Raw genomic sequence first — 21325 nt, 5'->3', positions numbered from 1 at the left:
ATTTACTTGGAAGTTTTGAAACTTTTGAAAAATCATTTTGTGCTAAAAAATACTTAATTACATATCCAAAATGTGAGCACTATTTGGACTTACTGGAGAAAGTACTACGTCAAGACGAACTTTTGGCAGCTGAATTGGCAAAAGAGACTCCTGAGGGCAGTCAAGAATATGCAGCAGGAAGTCAAAATATTCTTGGTGAGCCAATTTTTCAAACTGATGTTGAGCTTGCTATGGAGGAAATAGAAATTGCAATGGAACAAAGTAAAGTTGTAGATGTGAATTGTGATGACATTGTTAGTAAACTTAATATAGAGCAAAAACAAGTTTATAATAAAATTAAAGATAGGTTCTTACATGGTTTACTGCATGAGAACCGTGAATGCTCTTGTGTGAAATACAAACCTGTTTTGTTGTATGTTAGTGGACAAGCAGGAACAGGTACATTTTTTTTTATTAATGCAATAGGAGCTAAGATCAAAAATGTAACAGATTCCTCTTTGTCATGTATTGTAACTGCTCCAACAGATTTAGCAGCATTCAATGTAGGTGGTGTTACGTTACATCGCCTGTTAATGTTACCAGTGGAGCATGACAACAAACTAGAATTTTGGAAACTTGTATCAAATGCAGCACAAGAAGTAGGAAAAGTTCTTACAAAATTAAATACCTTGATTGTAGATGAAGTAAGTATGATGTCTAACTTTATGCTAGCTTTCATTCATTTGCAAATGCAAGAGGTTTGACTACAACATTTTGTATGGAGGTAAACATGTACTTGTTTTTTAAGACTTGTTACGATTAACTCCTGTGAAAGGTAAACCAGTTTTTAGAATGCTGCATTCTAAGGATGCTCAAATTAGTATTGGAAGTATTGATCATTTTAACCTTTGGAATTGTTTTGAATTCCAGGAATCTACCATTAATATGAGGTAATTTGGAGACTTAGAGTATGCAGAAATGCTTAATAAGAGTTGTATAGGTGTTCTTGAGGAAAATGTGAAAGCAGTCTTAAAGGGAAGACTGAGTTCTAACATGTTTCATGTAGATTGCAGTCCATCTGATGTTATGTTGACACTTAAGGAAATATATTTTTTTGTGTTGCATTGATATACACACTTGCAGAGTGTAACATGTTTAACTCTACAATGCTACTGTCAGAGAAGCAAAATATTGTAGAGAAAAAAATCATGTGATGTTTTAGATGGTCATGTTATGCCTTTAGAGTTGGATAAGAGAGCAAAAGCCTGATTAGGTCAACTAGAGAATTCAATTTCTAAAACAGCAGGTCTGGAAGGAGTTTTACAACTGTGCATTAAGGCACGAGCAATGTTGAAGAGGAATTTTAATGTAAAAACTGCTCTAGTCATTAGAACAATGAGAACAGTGATTGCATTTCACACTGTTCCTCACAGTACATGTTGAAGTTAAGTTTGACCGTATAGAAGGAACTCGCTTGATTTCTCATGCATGTTTCATACTTTTTAAGGATACCTTTGTGAAAAGAGCACGGTTTCCATTGTGCTGTGCTTATGCAATAACTATTCATAAATCACAAGGGTTGAATTTAGAAGCAGCACTTATTGACATTGCTCATACAGTGTTTAAAGAAAGAAGGTCATATGTAGCTTTGTCACATGTGAAAAATGTTGAAGGTTTTTTAATAAACTTTGATGAAAGCAAAGTGACAGCGGACATTTCTTGAATTGAAGAATATAATAGGTTGCGTGTACTGTATGCTCCTCACCTGAACATTATACCTGTACCTGTGAAGCAGTCATCCAGGAAACATAAGGAGTCAGTGAAAGCACATTCAAATGAAATCAGTCCTTGTAAGACTAAAAAACTACGGAATTTAATGGAGTTGGAGAGTTGTCCAACTGTAACATACTGTTATTGCAACTTTAGTAAGGAAAAAGGAGTTGAATCCTATTGTAATGCAACTTTGGGTATGTTGTTTCAAATGACTCAATTGATGCAAGAAATAGCTTCAACAGCAGAGAAGCAACTATGTGTTGAACTTTCATTTTGTTAAATGTCTGTATATGAAAATCCACACAGTTTACATTAAGCAATGTCAATCCGAAATGTAGTAGCTGTTGCAAGTGGAAATTAAACGTTTTCTCAAAATACACAGGAGGATAGTCAAGAATGATTAATGAATGTCTTTGAGATATTAGTGAAAGAAATTGTTAATGCAGATACATTTGTTGGAATTAGTTACGAGTGGAAGCATATGTGTCCAAAATGTGAGAACAGTTATTCTACTCCAGATCTTTGTGAAAGATTTGTGTATCTGCATGTGCCTGATCAGAAAAATGTAACATTTTCTGATATTGTAACTAAAGCATTCCATGACATGCAATGCAGCGACTGTGGTTGTAATTAACAATCAACACTGCCAAATCTAGTTTTTAATAAGTATGTATTGATTATGTTTCAATGATAGAATGTAGATTGTAGGAAAATTAACACGTCAATAATACATTTTGTAAATAGTCAAGTTTCTGTTAGTAAGAAAACTTTTAAAATGTGTGCAATTATTTTTCATGAGGGGCATCCATTGAATCTGGACCTTTCTCAACAGGGTACATACAGAAGTAGATTGGCTTGTTTGTAATGACTCTATAGTCACACACCAAGCTAGATTGTCAAAGGGTTTAAACAATGTGTACTTAATGTTGTTAGAAGCAAAGTTTTAAAATATATGTGTAATATTCCTTCTGAATATAATCATGCTAAATAAAAATTTGAAATAGAAAAATAGGCTAATAAGTGGTGAATGTAAAGTTGGACATGGTTTGCTACTAGGATGTTTTTGCAAAACACTACTACATAGATGTAGAGTTAGTATTATAGAGATTATATAATTTAGAAGAGAAAATAGCATTCTGCAATTTTCTACTTCTGTTTCATTGTGTAAAACATGTGATATTTTAATATGTACACATGTTCCCTATAAGTGCGAGGTTACATAAATGGTTCCATGTAAACATTTTTGAGTGTGAGGGAGCGTAGAAGCTGATGACTGTTTATGTATGAAAAAAGTAAACAATAGGTTGTAGATACAAAAACATATAGTGCAGTTGAAATACAAAATCAAAATAACTGACTGAAAAGGTAACTTTGTCAATTGTATAACTTTGTTTATGTGCAGTGTGGAGTTTTTAGAAAAGTCAGACAATCTATTCAGTCAATAAACTGTCCATATTATTTCATTTTGTATGGTAGGTTTAAGATAATTGCTATTAGCTTCTAAGGTTTGCAGGTGGCCAGAAAAAGGACACACACCAAATTATGAAATGTAGATATAATTTTTATAATTTAGAATATAGAAAGAATAGGTATTGCACACTGTGTAGCAGTATCAGTGCTATCAGTGGTAACAGAGGTTTAGCTAATAATTTGTAGTTTTAAGTGTTTTTAAAATATGATGTGTATGATATGAAATGTCATTACGAACTTCTCATGTGTGCAGATGGCCAAACAAAGGACGCACGCAGATTTTATTAGAAGCATGGAAATGACATTTGTTATGTTTTTTGTGTAGTTTTTGATAAGTGTTAATATTATGTTTATTCACAAAAATGTTTACTTTCTACATATTATTTATAATATAGGTATGACTATTGTCTAAAAAGATTAATACTCAAAATAATGTTACAGTGTTGGCATGTCTTCATTCATTTCTTTGTAAAACTGAAGACATAGTTATGTTATATGTCTTGGTTTCCTGTTGAAGGTTGCATAAAATAATCTGTAAATTAGTCATCATGTAGCATAAAGTAATCTTTGTATACTCTTGTAACATCTGTGCATTTGTCAGATGTGTCAGGTTTATCTATAGTAATAGATTCTTCACAAAATCCAAAAAAACTCTCCTTCTCCTCCTCACCTGTATCTTCAGATGATACTTCTTGCCGTCTTCCCTTCTTTCTGAGTTCTTTATGTCTCTTCTTGAATAGGTAGGGTCTCCCTCGAGAAGAAGCCACTCTGCCGCCGTTCCCATGGAGGCAAGCAGATGGGGCTCCCTTCCAAAGGATCCTGAGAGGAAAAATCCTGAGGCAGAAAAAACCTCTCCTTTCCATGGACTTGAGTGGTGCAATGCAAGTTCCAGATAGGTGACTTGGCAAAGGAGGAATCCGGTCCGGTGGCAGGGAAGATGGTAAGTGGTTGTTAAAGTCCTGGGTAGCCACTGTTGAAAATCAAAGGATCTGCGGTGGAACTGCGGATAGATTCGTCTGAGACAGAGGCCTGAGTGTCTCTGGTAACAGTCAGAGGATCCGAGGAAGAATAGCAGACGAGCCGTCAGAGAACGGAATCCGCAGTGAAACAGAGGATGGAGCAGTTCTGTAGGAAAATGCCACAAGGAACGGCAAGGTAAGCAGAAGCGGCAAAGCCTGGCAGCGGGAATCAAGGTACTGGGAAGGAAGGCAAAGCAGGAAGAGGCATAAAGAAGTAAAAGGAGAGATGAGAACAGAACAAGCCTAACCGAAAGAGGGAAATGAAGAATGAGAAAGGCAAAGAAGTAGCAAACGCCAGAGTGGCGGCCGTAAAGAAAACAGAGCGGGACAAAACCCAATAGGTGCAGGCAAAGAGAGCGGAAAGTAGGCAAATCCACAAAGGAAAGTAGGTACGAAAACAGGGCTGAAGGTCGAGAGAGAGAGAGCACAAAACATTAAAGGCACTAGCGTTTAAACCCAAAGAAAAGCGAAAGGGTTGCAACACAAAGCGGAAATGGAGCTGCGTGGCTAAATAGAATGAGGATGTAAACAACAACGTGCAGAGGAAAGACTAGACCGAGGAACCAGGAAGTGAGAAAAAGGCAGAACAGAACATCCTAATGGCGGGCTGGCCGCCAAGAGGACCACAAGCGCCAGGGGGTACGGCGCATGACAGCATTGTAGTGAAATGCATTTATTGGTGTATGAACTATGGATGTTGAAGGAAATTCTTTTTAAAATTTGCTGATGCAAAAAGTAGTTCATAATAACTTAAATGTTAAGTATTCTAAATAACAGAACAGAGGTTTTCTTTTCTCGATTGAGAAGTGTTTTCCTCTATAGCATGACTAATGAACACAACTTAGTAATGGTTCCACACTTTGAATACAATCAATATTCTTTTAGTATCATTATGAGAAAAAACATAAATAATTTTGTATTTATTGTGTTATAATGAACACCATAGCACTAATGCAGTGGTGATAGTGCATGGTATAAATTGCCTTTACCATTAATATTAAGTACATATTTTGTCAGAGTTCATATATGGAAGAAAGAGGCAAGGACATAGAAAGGTATTTGGTAAGACTTTGGATAAATATATATGTGTAATATATATATGCACATACAAAGAATTGTTTTTTTAAAAATAATATAATTTTAGCCGCGGTTACTTACGGTACCAGCCAATGAATAGCAGGATTTTATTTGCGCTGCTAAGTTGATAAACGACTGTCAAGATTTTAATTGTGGCTCTGATAACCGCAGCTACAGGCAATAATTGACTATTGTGAGTACTGAAACTGCGTACATATAGATAATGTAATATATTTTTGCAGTCTGGGCTTAATTTGATCTATTATTGTAACATAAAAGGTGGACCTTAAAAGGGCAGTTTTGGGGGATGGAAAGAGGTGGGTGGAATAGGGGAGGAACATACATAGGGATGAAACATTTAACAAAGGGAATTAAAATAAAATGCAAACAAATTTTTAAAAACATTTTGGTTTATAAAAAAGGGGGGGGAGAATTGCCACTTAAAAAAACAATACTAAGCATGACAGGTAATTTGATGTTCAGCAATTAACTTTAGCTCAATTCTGGCATCTCCCTTGACTACCCATTTGCAGTATCCTTTACACATGACTTGCATCCTGGAAAGGTCTGGTGTCGGCAACAGAGGAGTCAGTGTAGTGGATACCACTGCTGATGTAGACGCTTCACTACTTGGCGTTGTTGATGTACTGGTGGTTGGAGGTTCTGCAGGTGGTGATGATCTTCGTCTATACAAAGAATGGGTCCCATGCATTTTTCTTTTGTGATGTTCATGGGCTTTACGATATTCATCATCGACATCATCCCAGTGGACTCTAATCAGATGGTTAATCATTATTGATGTTCCCAGACTTTAAGACAGAATATTGGAAGACCAATGGCATAGAGTATTGTTGCAGAAGGTGCACAGTACCTCTTCCACCTCTTTCCTGGAGTGGTGTTCCTTCATTTTAAAGAAAAGCCAACTGTCTGCAGTTTTCTTCATGCTTGTGTGCTTCTTCCTTGCTGGTGAAGGATTGTCCACCCAAATGATGATGTCATCCTCACTGCTCCTACTGTCATGGTCAGACATGTTGCAATGTCCAACTGGGGAGGAAAATATAAAAATGAAAACACGAAAAAGACAATGCTGCAAAAAAAGAAAAAGTAAAAAAAAAGAAAAAAGAAAAAGTAAAACAAAAAATAGACCAACTAAACAAATCACAAGACAAAGGAAAATTAGATTTTGGGAAAACTGGGTAAAAAGGATGACATCAGTGATGTGATTTGTAATGTCATCAGTGTTCTCATACAACATGTAATTAGTGATGGGATTTTGTTGCATTAAGTTCTCACCTTAACATCCCTGCAACTAAAGTTTTTCCCTTGAATATAGAGATATGTATGTATGCTCGTCCTCTGCCTAAGTGTGTCATAAGCATGTGCTTTGTGCCTATATAGGCATAAACTACTGCAGGTCCGTGTAGCTTCATGAATGGATGAATATGTACTTCATGTATAAGCGCGGTACGTTGTGATGTCAGTGATGAGGTCATTGGGATCTGATTTCCCAGTCAGTCCACCTGATCGATTGATGTCACTTCCATGTCATCCAAATCATCAGTTAGGTAAGATCTGAACCGTTGTCTAGGGAATATTGTTTTTAACACCTCCGATACATTGATGATTGCGGTGATGGGCCTAAGAGTGAGGCATATCTATTGTTTATCTGTATTCATGTTAAGAGTCGTGCAGGGGGATTGAGGATCAGATTTGGCCCCTCATCTACAAGCGGTATCACTGCATTGGAAAACTGCCATCACCATATCCTGGGTGACATGGTTCAGGGATATGAGGAGAGGTATATATGCGGGGGATGGTCAGATTTATTCAATTTGGCACACTTTTCTAAATGAAAAAGAACAGGATTCAGACTTTCAACCTTCTTGATTTGATTATTGTGCATTCACACTCGCAATGTTGACTTTAAGGGCCAGAGTCCCAATTTCTTGTTTTTTTTGTGCTAGTTCATCTCCTCACTTGTGCCAAAAAAGGAGGATCCCAATTCTCAGATGGCATCTGAATGAGAGCATCTTAGATGCACTCATTCGATGCCCTTTTACCCCTTTTTGCACTTGCACAAATAAGGGGAGTTTCTGGGCATTTAAAAGCACATCCAAAGTCACAAACAGGAAGTGCTTTTAAATGCCCAGAAAGGAGGGTCATCCCCTTGTGGCTTTTAAAAACAGCGCAGGAGGTGGTGAAAATCATGGCTTGCCCATGGTTTAAACAGCAGCTGTTACATTAGTGTTTCCATCCCCCATTTTGGGGATGGAAATTCCTTTTTTTGCCCATGAATTTTCACTTTGACAGGCCGTCTGAGTGAAATACGCTCCCAGAAACCACTAGGTTCCTGACAGCCCATCACAAATGTTAATATGCTCCTGGCACTAATGTATGCAACAGGGCTGTACAGAACATCCTTGAGCTACTGTCCAGTATTACAAATTGGATTCTACCTTGCAGGAGTACAAGGGTGAGCAGGGAAAATGAAATGGCTCACCCAGCCCTCACACTTCTATGAACCAAAACCCAACGCAGTTATGCAGGTAAAATAGGGACAGTTATAAGAGACATACCTCCTTTGCCATTTGTGGTAATGCGGGCTGAGGGCAGGCTATAATCCTAAGAGGGGTGTGAAGGTGAACCAGTAGTGACCTAAACAAAACAGTATCGCAGTCCAAATATAAAGGGAATGTCCAATCAAGGTTCTATAAAAATATAAACACTTTAATAAAAACACACTATCTGCAAGAGGAACGAAAGAGATTACTATACATAAACCTACCCAAAAGGAAAAAACAGAAGAGTCGTGACAGACTGGAGAAAGTAGCACTTTCAGTGCACTTCCAAAGGTGGAAGGTAAGGCACTACCAAAAAGGATATATTGGTGAAGACAGGGACGATTGTCACCTAACCAGTCTCTAGCACCCAAGTGAATAGTGGGGGCAGTTCAGCATCACAGTACCTGAATTTGGTTGCTGGTGGGCTAACGTGTCAGTCCCGGTTTCAAACCAATACGGGCTGACCAGGCTCATGTAGGATCGTTGAGTCTTTGTCAACAAGCAGACGTTGAGCAGGGGCGAATGTTTGTGCAGGGTGCAGTGGAATGGCGGCTGTTCAAGTGATGCAGGTTGGGCGGTCCCAAGAATGCTTCAACTTTGGCCAGGCCGGCAGTCGTTGGTTGTGAAGTGGTGGTCAAGGGGGCATCGATGTGCAAAAATGAGGCTACGGTTATTCGGCAGTGAGCACGTGCTTCAAGTCTGGCAAGCTATGTGCTTGGTGAGAACACAATGCTGTGTCGAGCTGACGTTCATACAGTGTAATCTTTCAGCCGGTTGGAGGAAAGCAGATACCAGCACCAGCGTCTTCCCTCTTGCTCAGGATGTGGTGAACATGGAGCAACTGGTTTGGTGCAGGTGAGCAGGGATCTATGGCTGATCTGGCCCTCCGTGTTACTGTGAGTAACAGAATACAACAGCTCAGGGTCTGTTCTCCTGGTACAGAAGATCTGTTGCAGATTGTTGGTCCTTATCCACAGCACTGGTCTCTCTCTATGTTGCCGTTGCATGGCAGTGGTTCGGGGACTAAGCTTTCTTCTGTCTTGGACAGTTCCTTCCTCACCTGCGGCAGAGGACTTTGGCCCGTGCAATTGTCCCAAAAGATGTCCAGGTGAGAGTCTTCAGAACGTCTCGTCAGCCTGAAAGGATCCTCAAGGAACTAAAGGTCTTATGTTGAAGGGGTAAAATACCCCATCTTTTAAGGGCCCAAGTCTCAAGGTGATTGGTCTAAAGCTAGCCAGATTTAGAGGACCAATCCCTGCTCCTAGCTGGAGTGGACTTTGCCCTCTTGATCTTGCACCCAGAGTGCTTTGCTCTCTGGGTGCAAGCAGGGAGAATGTGAAAGACAAAATGTTGGAAGGCTTCTTCCACTGCCAGAGCACTCCTGGCTATCCTACTGCCCCCCTTCCCTCCAACTGAACAACAAAGACCCTTGAATGTCCAGCACCCTGGTGTGAGGCCACTCATTCTGAAAGGGAGTGCCCCTTTGATATCTGGGCCCAGGAAAAATGCTTGATGTGCAGCTGTCTCAAGGGGAGGGAGTTACCGGCCCTCACGAGAGAATAAAAAAGAGACTGTATCCTCAGGGTTTCTGTCCTGCCTGTGGCAGTATCGGCCCGTCTGCCCCGAGCAAACAATCCATCCCACAGTATGGCTGGCTCACAGGAGCTGGCACATGTGCAATATCAATTTGGTTGTCGTGGCCATTATCATAAGTCTTGTCATGCACTGTGTCTATACCCAGACATAGCTTATTCTTAGAGATCACCCTGCCATCAGCATGGCGTACTCATGAGCATTGTTATTTGGGTACCAGGGACATATCTTAAAATGCCACCCCGGTGTGGCATTGACTCAGCTGCCACTGCCATGGTCAAGTTGACATCTTGTGACCTTTGAACCTGTTCGACACCACAAACAGAGGGGGTGCTGCAGATCAGTCTACATATGCAGTAGGGCAGAAGGGCACAATGCTCTTGGCATGGAGTTGAGACAATGGGAGGTCTACTAAGCAGGTTTCCCCTTTGGAGAAGGAATTGCCTGCATCATGTTATGTATTAAAAATCAGCAAAGCCAGGGCTTTGTGCCCTCACCAGATGGCCATTCCTCACATCGAGACTCTTCTGAAATACTCAGCTCACCTATGAGAATAAGGTGACATGAGCATTTCAGCAATGAGCACAAGAGAAACAAGTACATTATTTGCGCTCCTTTTGATTTGCGCTCATTATTGAGAATCTGTCCTTAACAATTTACATCAGCGTAGACAGGAAAATTAGGTTTCATAATAGCAGATGGCTGACAATTACTCACGGAATCAACTGAGTGCCTTCTGTTCTGACAGTTGAAAGGAGTAGTGTGCAGATGTAATGCAATGTAAGTGGTCTTGTATAGCCCACTTCTGCCACTATTGGTAGACATGCTGTGCTGTAATGATGTAAGATTTGTTATTGATAGATAGGGTGGGTCTGCGGAGAGTGGCAGGACTGTATTTGGTATATTTTAGTTATCAGCAAACATATACGGAAATCCTTTGCAATGTTCTTGTTTATTGAATTGGTGTATGGGATATTTCTTGAATTGTTTTTTCTCCCCTATTTTTCAAATGTGTGGTCTCTTTTCTTGTAGGGAATGTCAGATCGGTGCATATTGGAGTTCAGGTAATCAATCAGCTCTGACTTGTCAGAATATCTAGTGTAATAGTAAGAGTGGTTTGGAGCAGAGAGCAATGGAGTCAAGATACGAGTATATAAAGACTTGACTTTTATCATCCTCACATGGTCTCCACCTCTCGGTTTTCTTTTCTGATCTTTTCCGTTCAAGAAACTACTTTGCTCCCCTTCTCCCCTTTTCCCTTTCCTCCTTTCCTTGCCATTTAAGATAAATTAAGACATGGGGCCTCATTACGAGTCCGGTGGTAACCCCCCCACGAAATTCTGGCAGGTTACCGCCGGACTCGTATTACCATTCCGCCTCCGTGAGTCCTGGAATTACCGGGGCATTACGACCCTGGTGACCCGGTAATTCCGGAGGCGGAATTCGGTAAATCCCCATTCCCATTGAGTCCCATAGGGATGCATTGTAAATGCTATGAGTTGCGGTTTTGAGGCCTGTCACATTCCCGCAGGACATTCAGTGGGTGTCATGAGAGATATTTCCAAAACAGAACTTGTGAATTCTTGGTAGGGAATATCAGAATGCTATGAAACCCTACCAGTCAATCCAATCAAGACTATCAAGCAGGAAGCCAGAAATATCATTGACAAATGGTGCAAATTGGGATTTCTTAGTGATGAAGTAGCACACTTTCTCGTAGTAGACCACCTGCGCATACCGACAATATATTTCCTGCCTAAATTACACAAGGATTACAATCACATTCCAGAAGGCCGACTAGTTGTGAGTGCAATAGGCTGGGATACTGAACCAAATGCACAGTACATCAACAACATTATACTCAGGGATGTTCCCGAAATCCCCACCCATATATGAGAGACCATGCATATATTACAAATTCTACTGGACCTGGAGTGGCAACCACAATATCTGTTGGTGACATTGGATGTACAGGTCTTGTACACCTCCATCAAACATGACCTAGACTTGGAGGCCATTGTCTTCACCTATGCCAACAAATCTGCAGCCTTTTACTCACACCTACAAATGTTGAAAGAATGATTGCTCTTTTCATTATCTAACAATGGGTTCCTATTCAACTGGACTTTCTTCAGAAAAAGGAAGGGTATAGAGATGGGGGCAACCTATGCTCCCGCCATAGCCAAGCTATTAATGAACAACTTTGAAAAGGTACATGCGCTCTCTAATGAGGAACACAACAAAAACATTATCAAATGGTATTGGTTTATTGATGATGTAATCTTGATATGGTCAGGCACACATTAATAGTTAAGAAATGTCAAAGGGCCTCATTACGACCCAGGCGGAGGACCATGGTGTTAAAAGCACCATGGTCCATGCCGGTAACTTACCGACTCCGCCATGGAGAAAGGGGGAATTACCACCCCATTACAAGGTTGACGGGGCGGTAATTCCCCCTTCCTCCATGGCCCTTCACCATCCCCATTTTTGCCCCATAGGGCTCAATGGGAATGGGGAAGGCGCTAAGTACGGTACCGCAAATTGCGGTACCGTACTTTGCACCAAGGTCCCTTTGCGGGTCCCTACTTTAACGGCTGGTAAAACCAGCCGTTAAGGTCGGGACCCGCAAAGGGACCTCGTAATCAGGCGCTAAGTGTTTAACGGCGCCACAGCCTTTTACGGTGCCGTTAAACACTTAGCGCCAGGGTCGTAATGAGGCCCAATATCTATCTTAATACAAATGCATTTGGGATACAATTCACTTCCAAATGCAGTCCTACAACTATTGACTTTTTGGACATCTGCATTGATGTCACTGATGGGCAACTCATAACCAAGAGGTTTCAGAAACCAATGGAAGTTAATTCAGTACTCCACGCAAGCAGCTGCCACAAAAGGTGTGTGATACAGAATATACCCAAAGGTGAATTCATACAGGCACGACGCAACTGCAGGAATAACCTTTCAACCAAACAAGAATGTGACTTAATTAAACAAAGCATTTTTGCCAGAGGCTGTCCAACCAGCATCCTTACAAAGGCTGAAGATGAAAGGAATGGACAGAGTATCCTTGCTGACACAGGGCATGAGAGACACTGTGGATAGCAATTCAACTAGATTTGTCACCCAATACAGTCAGGATTGTCACATCCTCCAGATAGATCCAGAAATCAGAGAATTGGTACCAGATGCCCCATCATTTCATTCCCAAAATCAAATACGCTCACGAACATGCTTAGCCCATCCTTCACAACACCGACACCCACAGCATCAACCAATTGGCTGCAAACAACCAGAGCAGCCGGATTCCACAAATGTGGCATATACACCCATTTGGCAGCGCGGCAGTCCCATAGTTCTATTGTCTACCCTAAAGTACCAATCATTTACCTTGGAAATGCTACCTGCCATGCTCACTTGGCATGCAGAATTTACAATTACAAATAAAAGTTGTTAGTCATATACGATACAGTCAATAAACTGCCATTTGGCGTTTCTAACACATCAGGACTCATTACAAGTTGGGCGGTATCCTGGCGGTATTACCTCCGGGATACCGCCAGCGCTAATAGTGTTACCACCACCCGATCCAGTGCCATTAGCTGCAGATCAAGGGTTGGACGGTAATGGGTATTCCCCATTCTCCATTGGGTCCGTTGGACCCAATGGAGCATTTTCGGCGCAATTAGCGCGCACTAATAGCGCAGCGCTAATTGTACCAGAAAATTGGCATTTTTCTGGCGCATTTAGCCCCAGCTTTGAGCTGGGGGTAAATGCTGCCAGACTCATGTTTGGGTGGACCCTTAAATGCAGCGATAATAGCGTTACTGCCGCATTTAAGGGCTACCGCCCAACTCGTGATGAGGCCCATTGTATTGCTCCAGTTGTCTGCACAGGTATATACCCCTATTTTGACTGTCCAATAATAAAGGTTTTTTTGTTTTTATCGAGTATTGTCCTTTTGCGCCAACTGTGTTAGAGTTAAGTTAACTCTTAAAAGTCATACTAGGTCTGTTTCCAACTTAATACATATAGCAGATTTCTGAGGTTCCTCCAGGTAAGGTGACAAATGATTTTCTATTCATTTTTTTCATTTAAAATGAATTTTATCTTTATAATTCTTATGCAGTTTTCATTCATACTGGATGCGTCATTTTTCCATCCTCATTTTTCTCTCATCCTTATTCTATCTCTCAACACTTTTAAGAGTTAACTTAACTCTAACAAAGTTGGCGCAAAAGGACAATACTCGATAAAAACTAAAATACAAATTAAAGTTGGTTGACATGCTTGCATGCCAGGCAGCATTTTCTTTTGATTGGTACGCAGCGCTCACAATTACAATTAAACCCTGCATGACATGCGAGCAGGTCAGACAGGGTTTAATTATCATTGTAAACACTACTTTCCATTTGTGCATGGTAAGCAGTATTCACAATTAAAAATAAATGCAAGCATGTCGGACAACTTTTAGTTGTAATTGTAAACAGTGCCGGCCGTGTGAACATGGCAGGTGGCATTTACAAGGGATCCCTATGGGGTCTGCCTGCTTCATGCTGGTGCATAAAGCTGGCAGACCCCAAAGGGATCTAAAGCGTTTGGGCCGGCATGAACACCCATGCTGGAGCATTTATGTGAGGCAGAGAGGAAGGAGGTGGCGGGAACGCAAGTTGCATTCTGCCTCTCCTCCCACCATTCAAATGAACGAAAATGGGGGTTACAAATAATGGATCGTGCAAAAGCCTTACTCAAGTTTTGTACGCTTTGTACTAACGTTATACCCGCATTGAAAATGAACCACCTATGTCTTAACCCCTGCTTCCATGAAGTCCTTTCAGGGGCCTCTGCCCCTTTCCCTTGAAATAGTTAAAAATGAAAAATATTGCCAACCTGACACCATTGTCCCTATTCCTCAGGCCTGTCGTTTCGCCCCTCTTTCAAACCAACAGTAAATGCTGCAGAGCTTTCGCCATACTGACTGTGCTTCGGTTCGGTTTTTGGGAGAGGAAACCAACAAATTCCAAGCCTACAAAATGTGGAGGTTGTTTTTGAAAGTCAAACTATTTAATGCTTTAAAATTAGTGAGTAAACGATGTCTATGACAATAAAACTGACATTTATCGCTATAACAGGCAGAATTTTCCTGCTGAAACACTCACCCTCTTTACCAGGGGCCTCAAGGCAACTCACCACATTATATGCGCAATGTGCTGTAAATTTCATGTCTGCCAATTTACAAGAACAGAGAAACATGAGGCAGCTGGACTCAATTAGGCCTCGTATAACTGAGCCGGAAGGAGAGTCCCTATCAGATATTGATGGACATGCATCTTTATTTAGATTTAAAAATACACTAGCAGACACCTCTGACAAGGAGGGCTCCTATGATGACAGGATCAGGGAGTTGGACTGGAAGAGACATAAACTACAAATGGATAACTTGGTCCACTTTGCAGATAGAGAAGAGTCAGAGTCCAGGCCTCAAAAGAGCATCTTGAAAACCTCCACCCATCCAGGGAGGTGGGGGATTTCTCTACCACACCCGGAAGAAGGGAGGAGCAAGATGAGTACTCTCCTGTGCGAAAGGGGAAGCCCAAGGGAAGTGACCGAGAGAGCCCACAGTACCACAGGGGGGAAGAGACCAGACACTGTCATTCTGGGAGGGATTCCCAGTCTCAAAGAATCCGGGAGCGCCTAGAGGACAGGGAGCGGACCACAAATAGTAGAGCGAATGGACTCAGGTGCAGCGGAAAAAGAGGGCTGCCAAACAAATAAACACCTCATTAGAAAACAACACAGCACTCACCCTTTCAATCCTTCTCCCAGATTTGTAGAGATTAAGGGTAAGGGGCAGTGCAGAAGCAACCTATTCACAGCATCACACAGCTCTGAAGAGACCCGAGGGAACCATAACAATGTAGGGGCTCCTATGCTTCAACAGAAGGATACAGGAATATACCATGGCATGCTGCTACAGTGTCAGGACACTAGAGCACAGCACTCTGTTCTGCCACATACTCTACATTGGCATGTTGCCACCACTGGCATGGTGTTTTATATCCCTGATATATGAGGTTGCCATTGAACACATTTTTGCTGTTAAGAATACCTTGATCTTACCTTGTCGCTTCCTGGACCCCATTCGATGGCACTGCTGTTGATGATAAATATCTGGCCCACGGGGGCACTAGAATTATGGGTGCCCACTTTTAGAAACCTGCTTGAGTCGGTCGAGGTCATCTGCCAGTATAAAATATCCGTCAATGGTGGAACATCGCCATTTTTGTCAAAAAAGACCTCTTTACCAGCTGCGTTCTTTGTGCGGACATTCCTCAGATAGTGCAACAGCTGGGGAGACAGCATCAAAATTGGGATTTGATGGCAAGCCCAGAAGGTCATATACTGCATTGTCTGTATTTACTCAACTGACACATTTCAAGAATGCATTCCCAATAGGCATTGAATAAATAAAGAACTAAATAAATAACGATAAACCGACACCGTATACTGATCATCTTACTTTCTCATTTTTGACTACCTCATCAATCTGGGCCCCATCATTTTCATTGCTACCATCATTTAATGAGGTAAGTTGATTCTTGTTTTTTTTTGTTTGATTTTTGTTGCAACTCCTTAAATCTGTGTCGTGTCTCTTTTTGAATCAGTGGTTTATGAGATTCCAGGTCCGGATGTTTTTTGTTTCTAGTGATTAGCCTTGTGACCTGCTCCTTGCTCTCGAGCCTCAGTGCCCATGATCATCTCTATAGAGCAGGTGAGTTCACTTATCTACAAAGTGGGCTCCAGTGAGTGCTCTGTTGCGATACAATCAGATGGCCATGTACCATTCTTCTAATACACTCTGGTGACTGTACATTGAACCACACAACATCTAGACACCTGTAAGCCCCACCCTAAATGGGCTTCAAAGGTAGCGACGCCGTGAATGTAGAGAAATGCAAGAGCGAGATTAGCCACTCTTTAGAAGCAATTTGTGCATGGTGGACAGGGATAGTGTTGGTACTCAAGTACAGATTTCGAATAGAGAGGCCTGACTTCCTCCTTCAGGGACTGCCATTGCTTGCTTTGGAGAGGCGAGCCGGTAGCAGAGGAGAATGGGGCTACCTTCAGCTGCATTTTAATATGCAAGAGCGACCTTATTCTAGGACAGTAGGGGTAAGCAATGCAGTTGTTTCCTGTTTCTGTTGGGGAAGGTGGGACTGTGTGCATGTTTACCTTAGACCTCTGTGTATATCTACTCTGATGAATATGTGGTTACAACCCCAGGCTTGGCTTATGGAAGGAGGCCCCAGGCTTGAAATAGTATCACTTGAGAAGTTGCTGGCAGAGAGTGGCTGTAGATAATCCATAAGACTCAGGATTGCGGAGGCCATGGTGGGGCCAACACCACAGGGCAAAGGTTGAACCTTGTGGAACATACATGGCTATTGCAGAAGAACTAAAGGTATATTATGCATATGTTTCTCCTCCACACATTACACATGTATTTTCTTCATATACAGGCATTCGCAGAGACATGTATCTCTAGACAGTGCACTACGTTGATATATTTTACACAACATGGTACATATATGATCAATATTCAGAGACCTAAACGGTCAAAAGTACTTTGTTTAAAAAGCATAGTTCCTTATTGTGACAAATTGAGAGTATTTGTCCATTCTACCTAAGTGGAAGCCACCCCTGTTGAGCCTAAGGAGGTGAGTCTGCTCCTCAAGCCCCTCCCTAGGGGTCTGGCAAGTGGGACCTCACTTGGAATGACTCTCCTTAAGGGTCAATGACTATCATTCCCGCACGGAACTCCCTATGCAAGACACCTTATCTGTATATATGGAACTGCCTTCAGTAATGGAAAAAATACCCTCATTTTGTGTGGCTCCAGGCAATACCCCGATCAACCATAACACCTGAAGGAAAAGGGAATATCCCTTTAAGAACAAACTTGTATGTACCCAGGATGAGTGGAACACAAGAGAGGAGAGAGAGCCATGTGCAGGGGAAACCCTCTGGCATACTTACACCTTGAAGTGGTGGAGTAGAGTAGAGCCTTAGAGGCCGCAGAAATCTGAGAAGCAGGGAATTCCAGACCAAGAGGCTGGCGACTCTGCAATCCAAACAGCGGAAGAGCTGCTATCAGGACGGAGTGCAGCGGACAATCCGACATGGTGATGTGAACACGGAAGCATTGTGGTGGGCCTGGGGCCTGTCCAATGACGTTGACACCCCTAGGGGCGGGAGACCTGAAACCTCCCATAAGTGAACCTTTCAGAATGTGTGGCAAGCCACAGAAGCACTGACAGTGGAACGGTTGGGAAGTCTGGAGCGCAAAGATGACCAACCAAAGCAGGAGACCCGAACAAGTGCAAAAACCCAAAACACCACCTTGTGCCAAATGAAGGTGGCGGGGTGGAACGAAGATGGAGAAAGCACATCTTAAGTAAAGGGAGCTATCAAAAGTACGATGTTGATGTTGGGACAATAAAAAGTCTAAACATATGTTCCAAGAAGCCAAGGAAAGTGAGTGGTGATATCAAGCATGAATCCTTGAAAGGGTCAGAAAGAGTATCCTATTAAGGATGCAATAAATAGCCAAAGTTAAATGTTGAAGAGTGGGGGAATACCTTACTAAAAGACTTTAAGATACAGTGAGTCAAGGTTATATGTAATGCCCAGTGCTCAGAGAAAGAGCCTAGCAGAGAGATCCCAGGAGTAGTGGTGTCTCACCCATAAGAAGGATATAACAAAGACCATAAGGATCGAGTGTAAAGACAATGGGCCAGTCATGGTCAGAGGAAGGACTGTAAGAGACTATCTTAAGAAAATCATTAAGGACAGTATTGTGAATACTAATAAGCAGTATACCATCAGGAAAACCAACCCAATGAGTAGTTGGCAGGAGCTACAGGAGTTCATAAATCAGACATTGAGAAATGGAAGATACCATCGTAATGAACTTGTTTCTAGAGGATAACCTTTTTTTTTCATCTGATATATATGCACTTAGTGAACCCCGAAGTAAAGCCTCGAGATCGACGGCTGAAGGGAAGCAGCCAAGGGAGAGACATTTTTTTGGCAAACTTTGGTTATTAAGTTTAGTGTTAGGGTCAGATCGATTAGGTTTTGGGCAGAGGATGTTTTTTTTTTTAGTTGGACTTCCCTGACGAAAGACAATCACCTTAGTCAGTTTGGATAGTTAGGAAAAATCGCTATAGCAATAGGATAAGATAGTTAGTTATTTTCTTTATTTTGGATAAACCTGTTAGAAATGTCCAGTCTCTGTCCATCTCCTTCTTACGACTCACCATATCACCATATATTGTGTCAGAGGTGGGATGTTGATGACCCGAAAGAGAGTCAGACCCAAGTCCTATTTTTCATGGCAATGCCCATTGATAAACTCTTGCCCTTAGGCCATTGGGGTATTAAACCGTCCCTTGGAGTGAAACTTCAAAATATCAGCCTAGGGAATTTAAAGACTACTGCATTCACTTTGAGACTCCCTAAAAACTCTGACAAGGAGGAAGAAGAAGGAAACACCCTTTCAGAGGTATCCCCATTCACGAGATCCCGAGGCATTAAAATGACTATGCTTACATCTCTCCTTAAGTGAATCATAGACCATTAGATCCAGGTGGATTAATTTCTCCACAAGAGTCTCAACCAACTAAGTGCTGGCCCCACCCACCAAGTAGTACCTCATAGGGTACTCCAACTCTATCATGTAGGGGAAGAATTGGGAGCCTTCTTTACACATTTTGAATGGATAGCAGCTTAATTTAATTGGGATAAAAATATCAAGATCTGTTATCTAGCCCCATTATTAAAAGGAGAAATACACAATTCATATCAAAATGTGAATCCCCAAGGCACAACCTCTTTCTCTGGTATATAGTATATAATGGAGTCTGGCCAAAGCCCTCAAAGACTCAGGGAGTAAACAAACGGCCATACAAACCAACCTAATGTGCCTTGACGACATTCAGGGAGAACAAGCCATCTAGATCACTGCTGTCCATGGGGATGTGAAGACCTATCCCCAAGCTCTCCTGGTTTTAAGCGTCAAAGGCCAACCCACCCCTATTAAAACTACTGTGGTGGCCTCCCTGAGGAAATGATTATTGGTACCGACTTTCCAACTTTCTTGGACCTCCTTAATCCTCCCTCAAATCAGAATACCTAGAAAATCTATTCTCCCCTGTTGTCCTGGGAAACCTATACACACATCAAAGAATCACCTAGCTCTAACAGGGAGAAGACTATGGGCTTCATCAGGGGTTGGACGGAGCGATAAAAATGTACAACCACCAGTGGTAATAGTGCCAAAAAGCCCCATAGAGTCCTATCGACTCAGAGTAAATAGGGATTAACAACGCCACTGCAACTCGGGATCCAGCGCAAATTGGACCGGACCAAGTTGCTGTAACACTAATAGCGTGGGCAGTATCCTGGCACATTTATTGTTGGCATACTGCCCAACTCGTGATGAGGCTCAATATCTGAGTGTTCAAACCTCTGAAGCTGCACTTCAAAGTCTTGAGAAAAAGAAAAGTCAACCATCCCTAGTTAATGATAATCTGCATCTTTTTAACGGAGGAGGGGAAGCCACCACCTTAAGCTGAAGGGGATGTGACAAATCAAGAGTATTCATATCTTCTCCCCAAGGGGAGTCACCCCCGGAAACTCACTAAGAAGTTGTTAAAACACACTGCCTGTGCCTCCCTTGCACTACTGCCTGACAGTGCCGACCTGGAACCTATTCTCACAGACTACAACTCCACACTCCTGCATGCACTTGACATGCATGCCCCCCTCAAAACCACAACAAAAAAGAAGCCACAACCATAACTGGTTCACAGAGGAACTATATTTATAAATGAGATAGAGTTCAGAGTAACAGGTTGCACTGAGCAAAGTAGCAAATAATGGCAGACCTCCAGAAAAATCAGCAATATTTTAATTGAATATAAACAATGGTTAAAAAATTATTAAATCACTAAAAATATATAAGCACTAAGGCTATTGTTAAAAAACATTTCTCTAAAAACAATTACATAGGAATTCGTGAAAACCACTGAATGATGTTTGTTACAGAAAAGCAATTATATATGTATCAAAGCATTAGGTCATAGCATACATTTATCAGGTCATTGAAAAATACGGTAGTTTTTAACTCTGTTACAATCCAGAGAAATGGTATCTGAACATATTTCTGTTCCAAAGAAATCAATATTGAACATTCATCAGGAGGGTACTTATTTGAGCAGAATCCTATTCAGTGAATACAAATGGAAAAAAAGGGTAAGACCATTGCAAACTGTGGGGTTAAAAGAAATAAAGGGCAAGCTAAATAAAAGCTAAAATTCCTTAACATTTCAAAAAGTAGAACTTAGAACCTACACACCAAAGGTGAAATTACATTTGATGGTTCTTGTGGGGCCAAAGAACTTCTTAGATAAGATGATTGGTCTTATTAATAGGCCCTTCGTTGCCACCGCTGCAAAGAAAAGCGAAAGCTTAGCTCTTCTGAATTGCTAAAGTAGTGCTATCAAATTCTAACTAGTAGGTGATAATCGAGGGGACGGCTAAGAGATGCCCGGCACTGACTTGCTTGGTGAGTTGTCGGGCTAGAAATTTTACAGGTGGCGCACCAACAGATAGTGAGTCAATGGCTGCATCGAAAGTGCGAGTCGCACTGGAGGTGGGAGTTCCTTCCTGGAACTTATCGAGTGGTCCAGAGATACGGAAGATATGTAGAATTAGAGCAACCGGAATGTAGAGGCATCCTGCAGATGTCAAAGGTATAGTTCCCAGTTTTAGAATAGGTGGCTAGAG

At 41.6% G+C, this 21325-nt stretch overlaps 1 protein-coding gene across 1 annotated transcript in view; it reads right to left on the bottom strand.

Moving 5' to 3' along the window:
• Positions 1–21325, bottom strand: part of LOC138579955 (extracellular calcium-sensing receptor-like) — a 160143-nt gene that overhangs the window by 87536 nt on the left and 51282 nt on the right. Inside the window, exon 3 of the mRNA XM_069650180.1 lies at positions 15596–15823. Within this exon, the coding sequence (XP_069506281.1) occupies positions 15596–15823 (228 nt within the window). The remainder of the gene's footprint in view (positions 1–15595; positions 15824–21325) is intronic.

The sequence above is a fragment of the Ambystoma mexicanum genome, chromosome 3p (assembly GCF_040938575.1).
Source record: "Ambystoma mexicanum isolate Mex_15411 chromosome 3p, UKY_AmexF1_1, whole genome shotgun sequence".
Classification (NCBI taxonomy): domain Eukaryota; kingdom Metazoa; phylum Chordata; class Amphibia; order Caudata; family Ambystomatidae; genus Ambystoma; species Ambystoma mexicanum.
The sequence above is the reverse complement of the archived record's forward strand: the minus strand, read 5'-3'. Positions and strand labels throughout refer to the sequence as shown.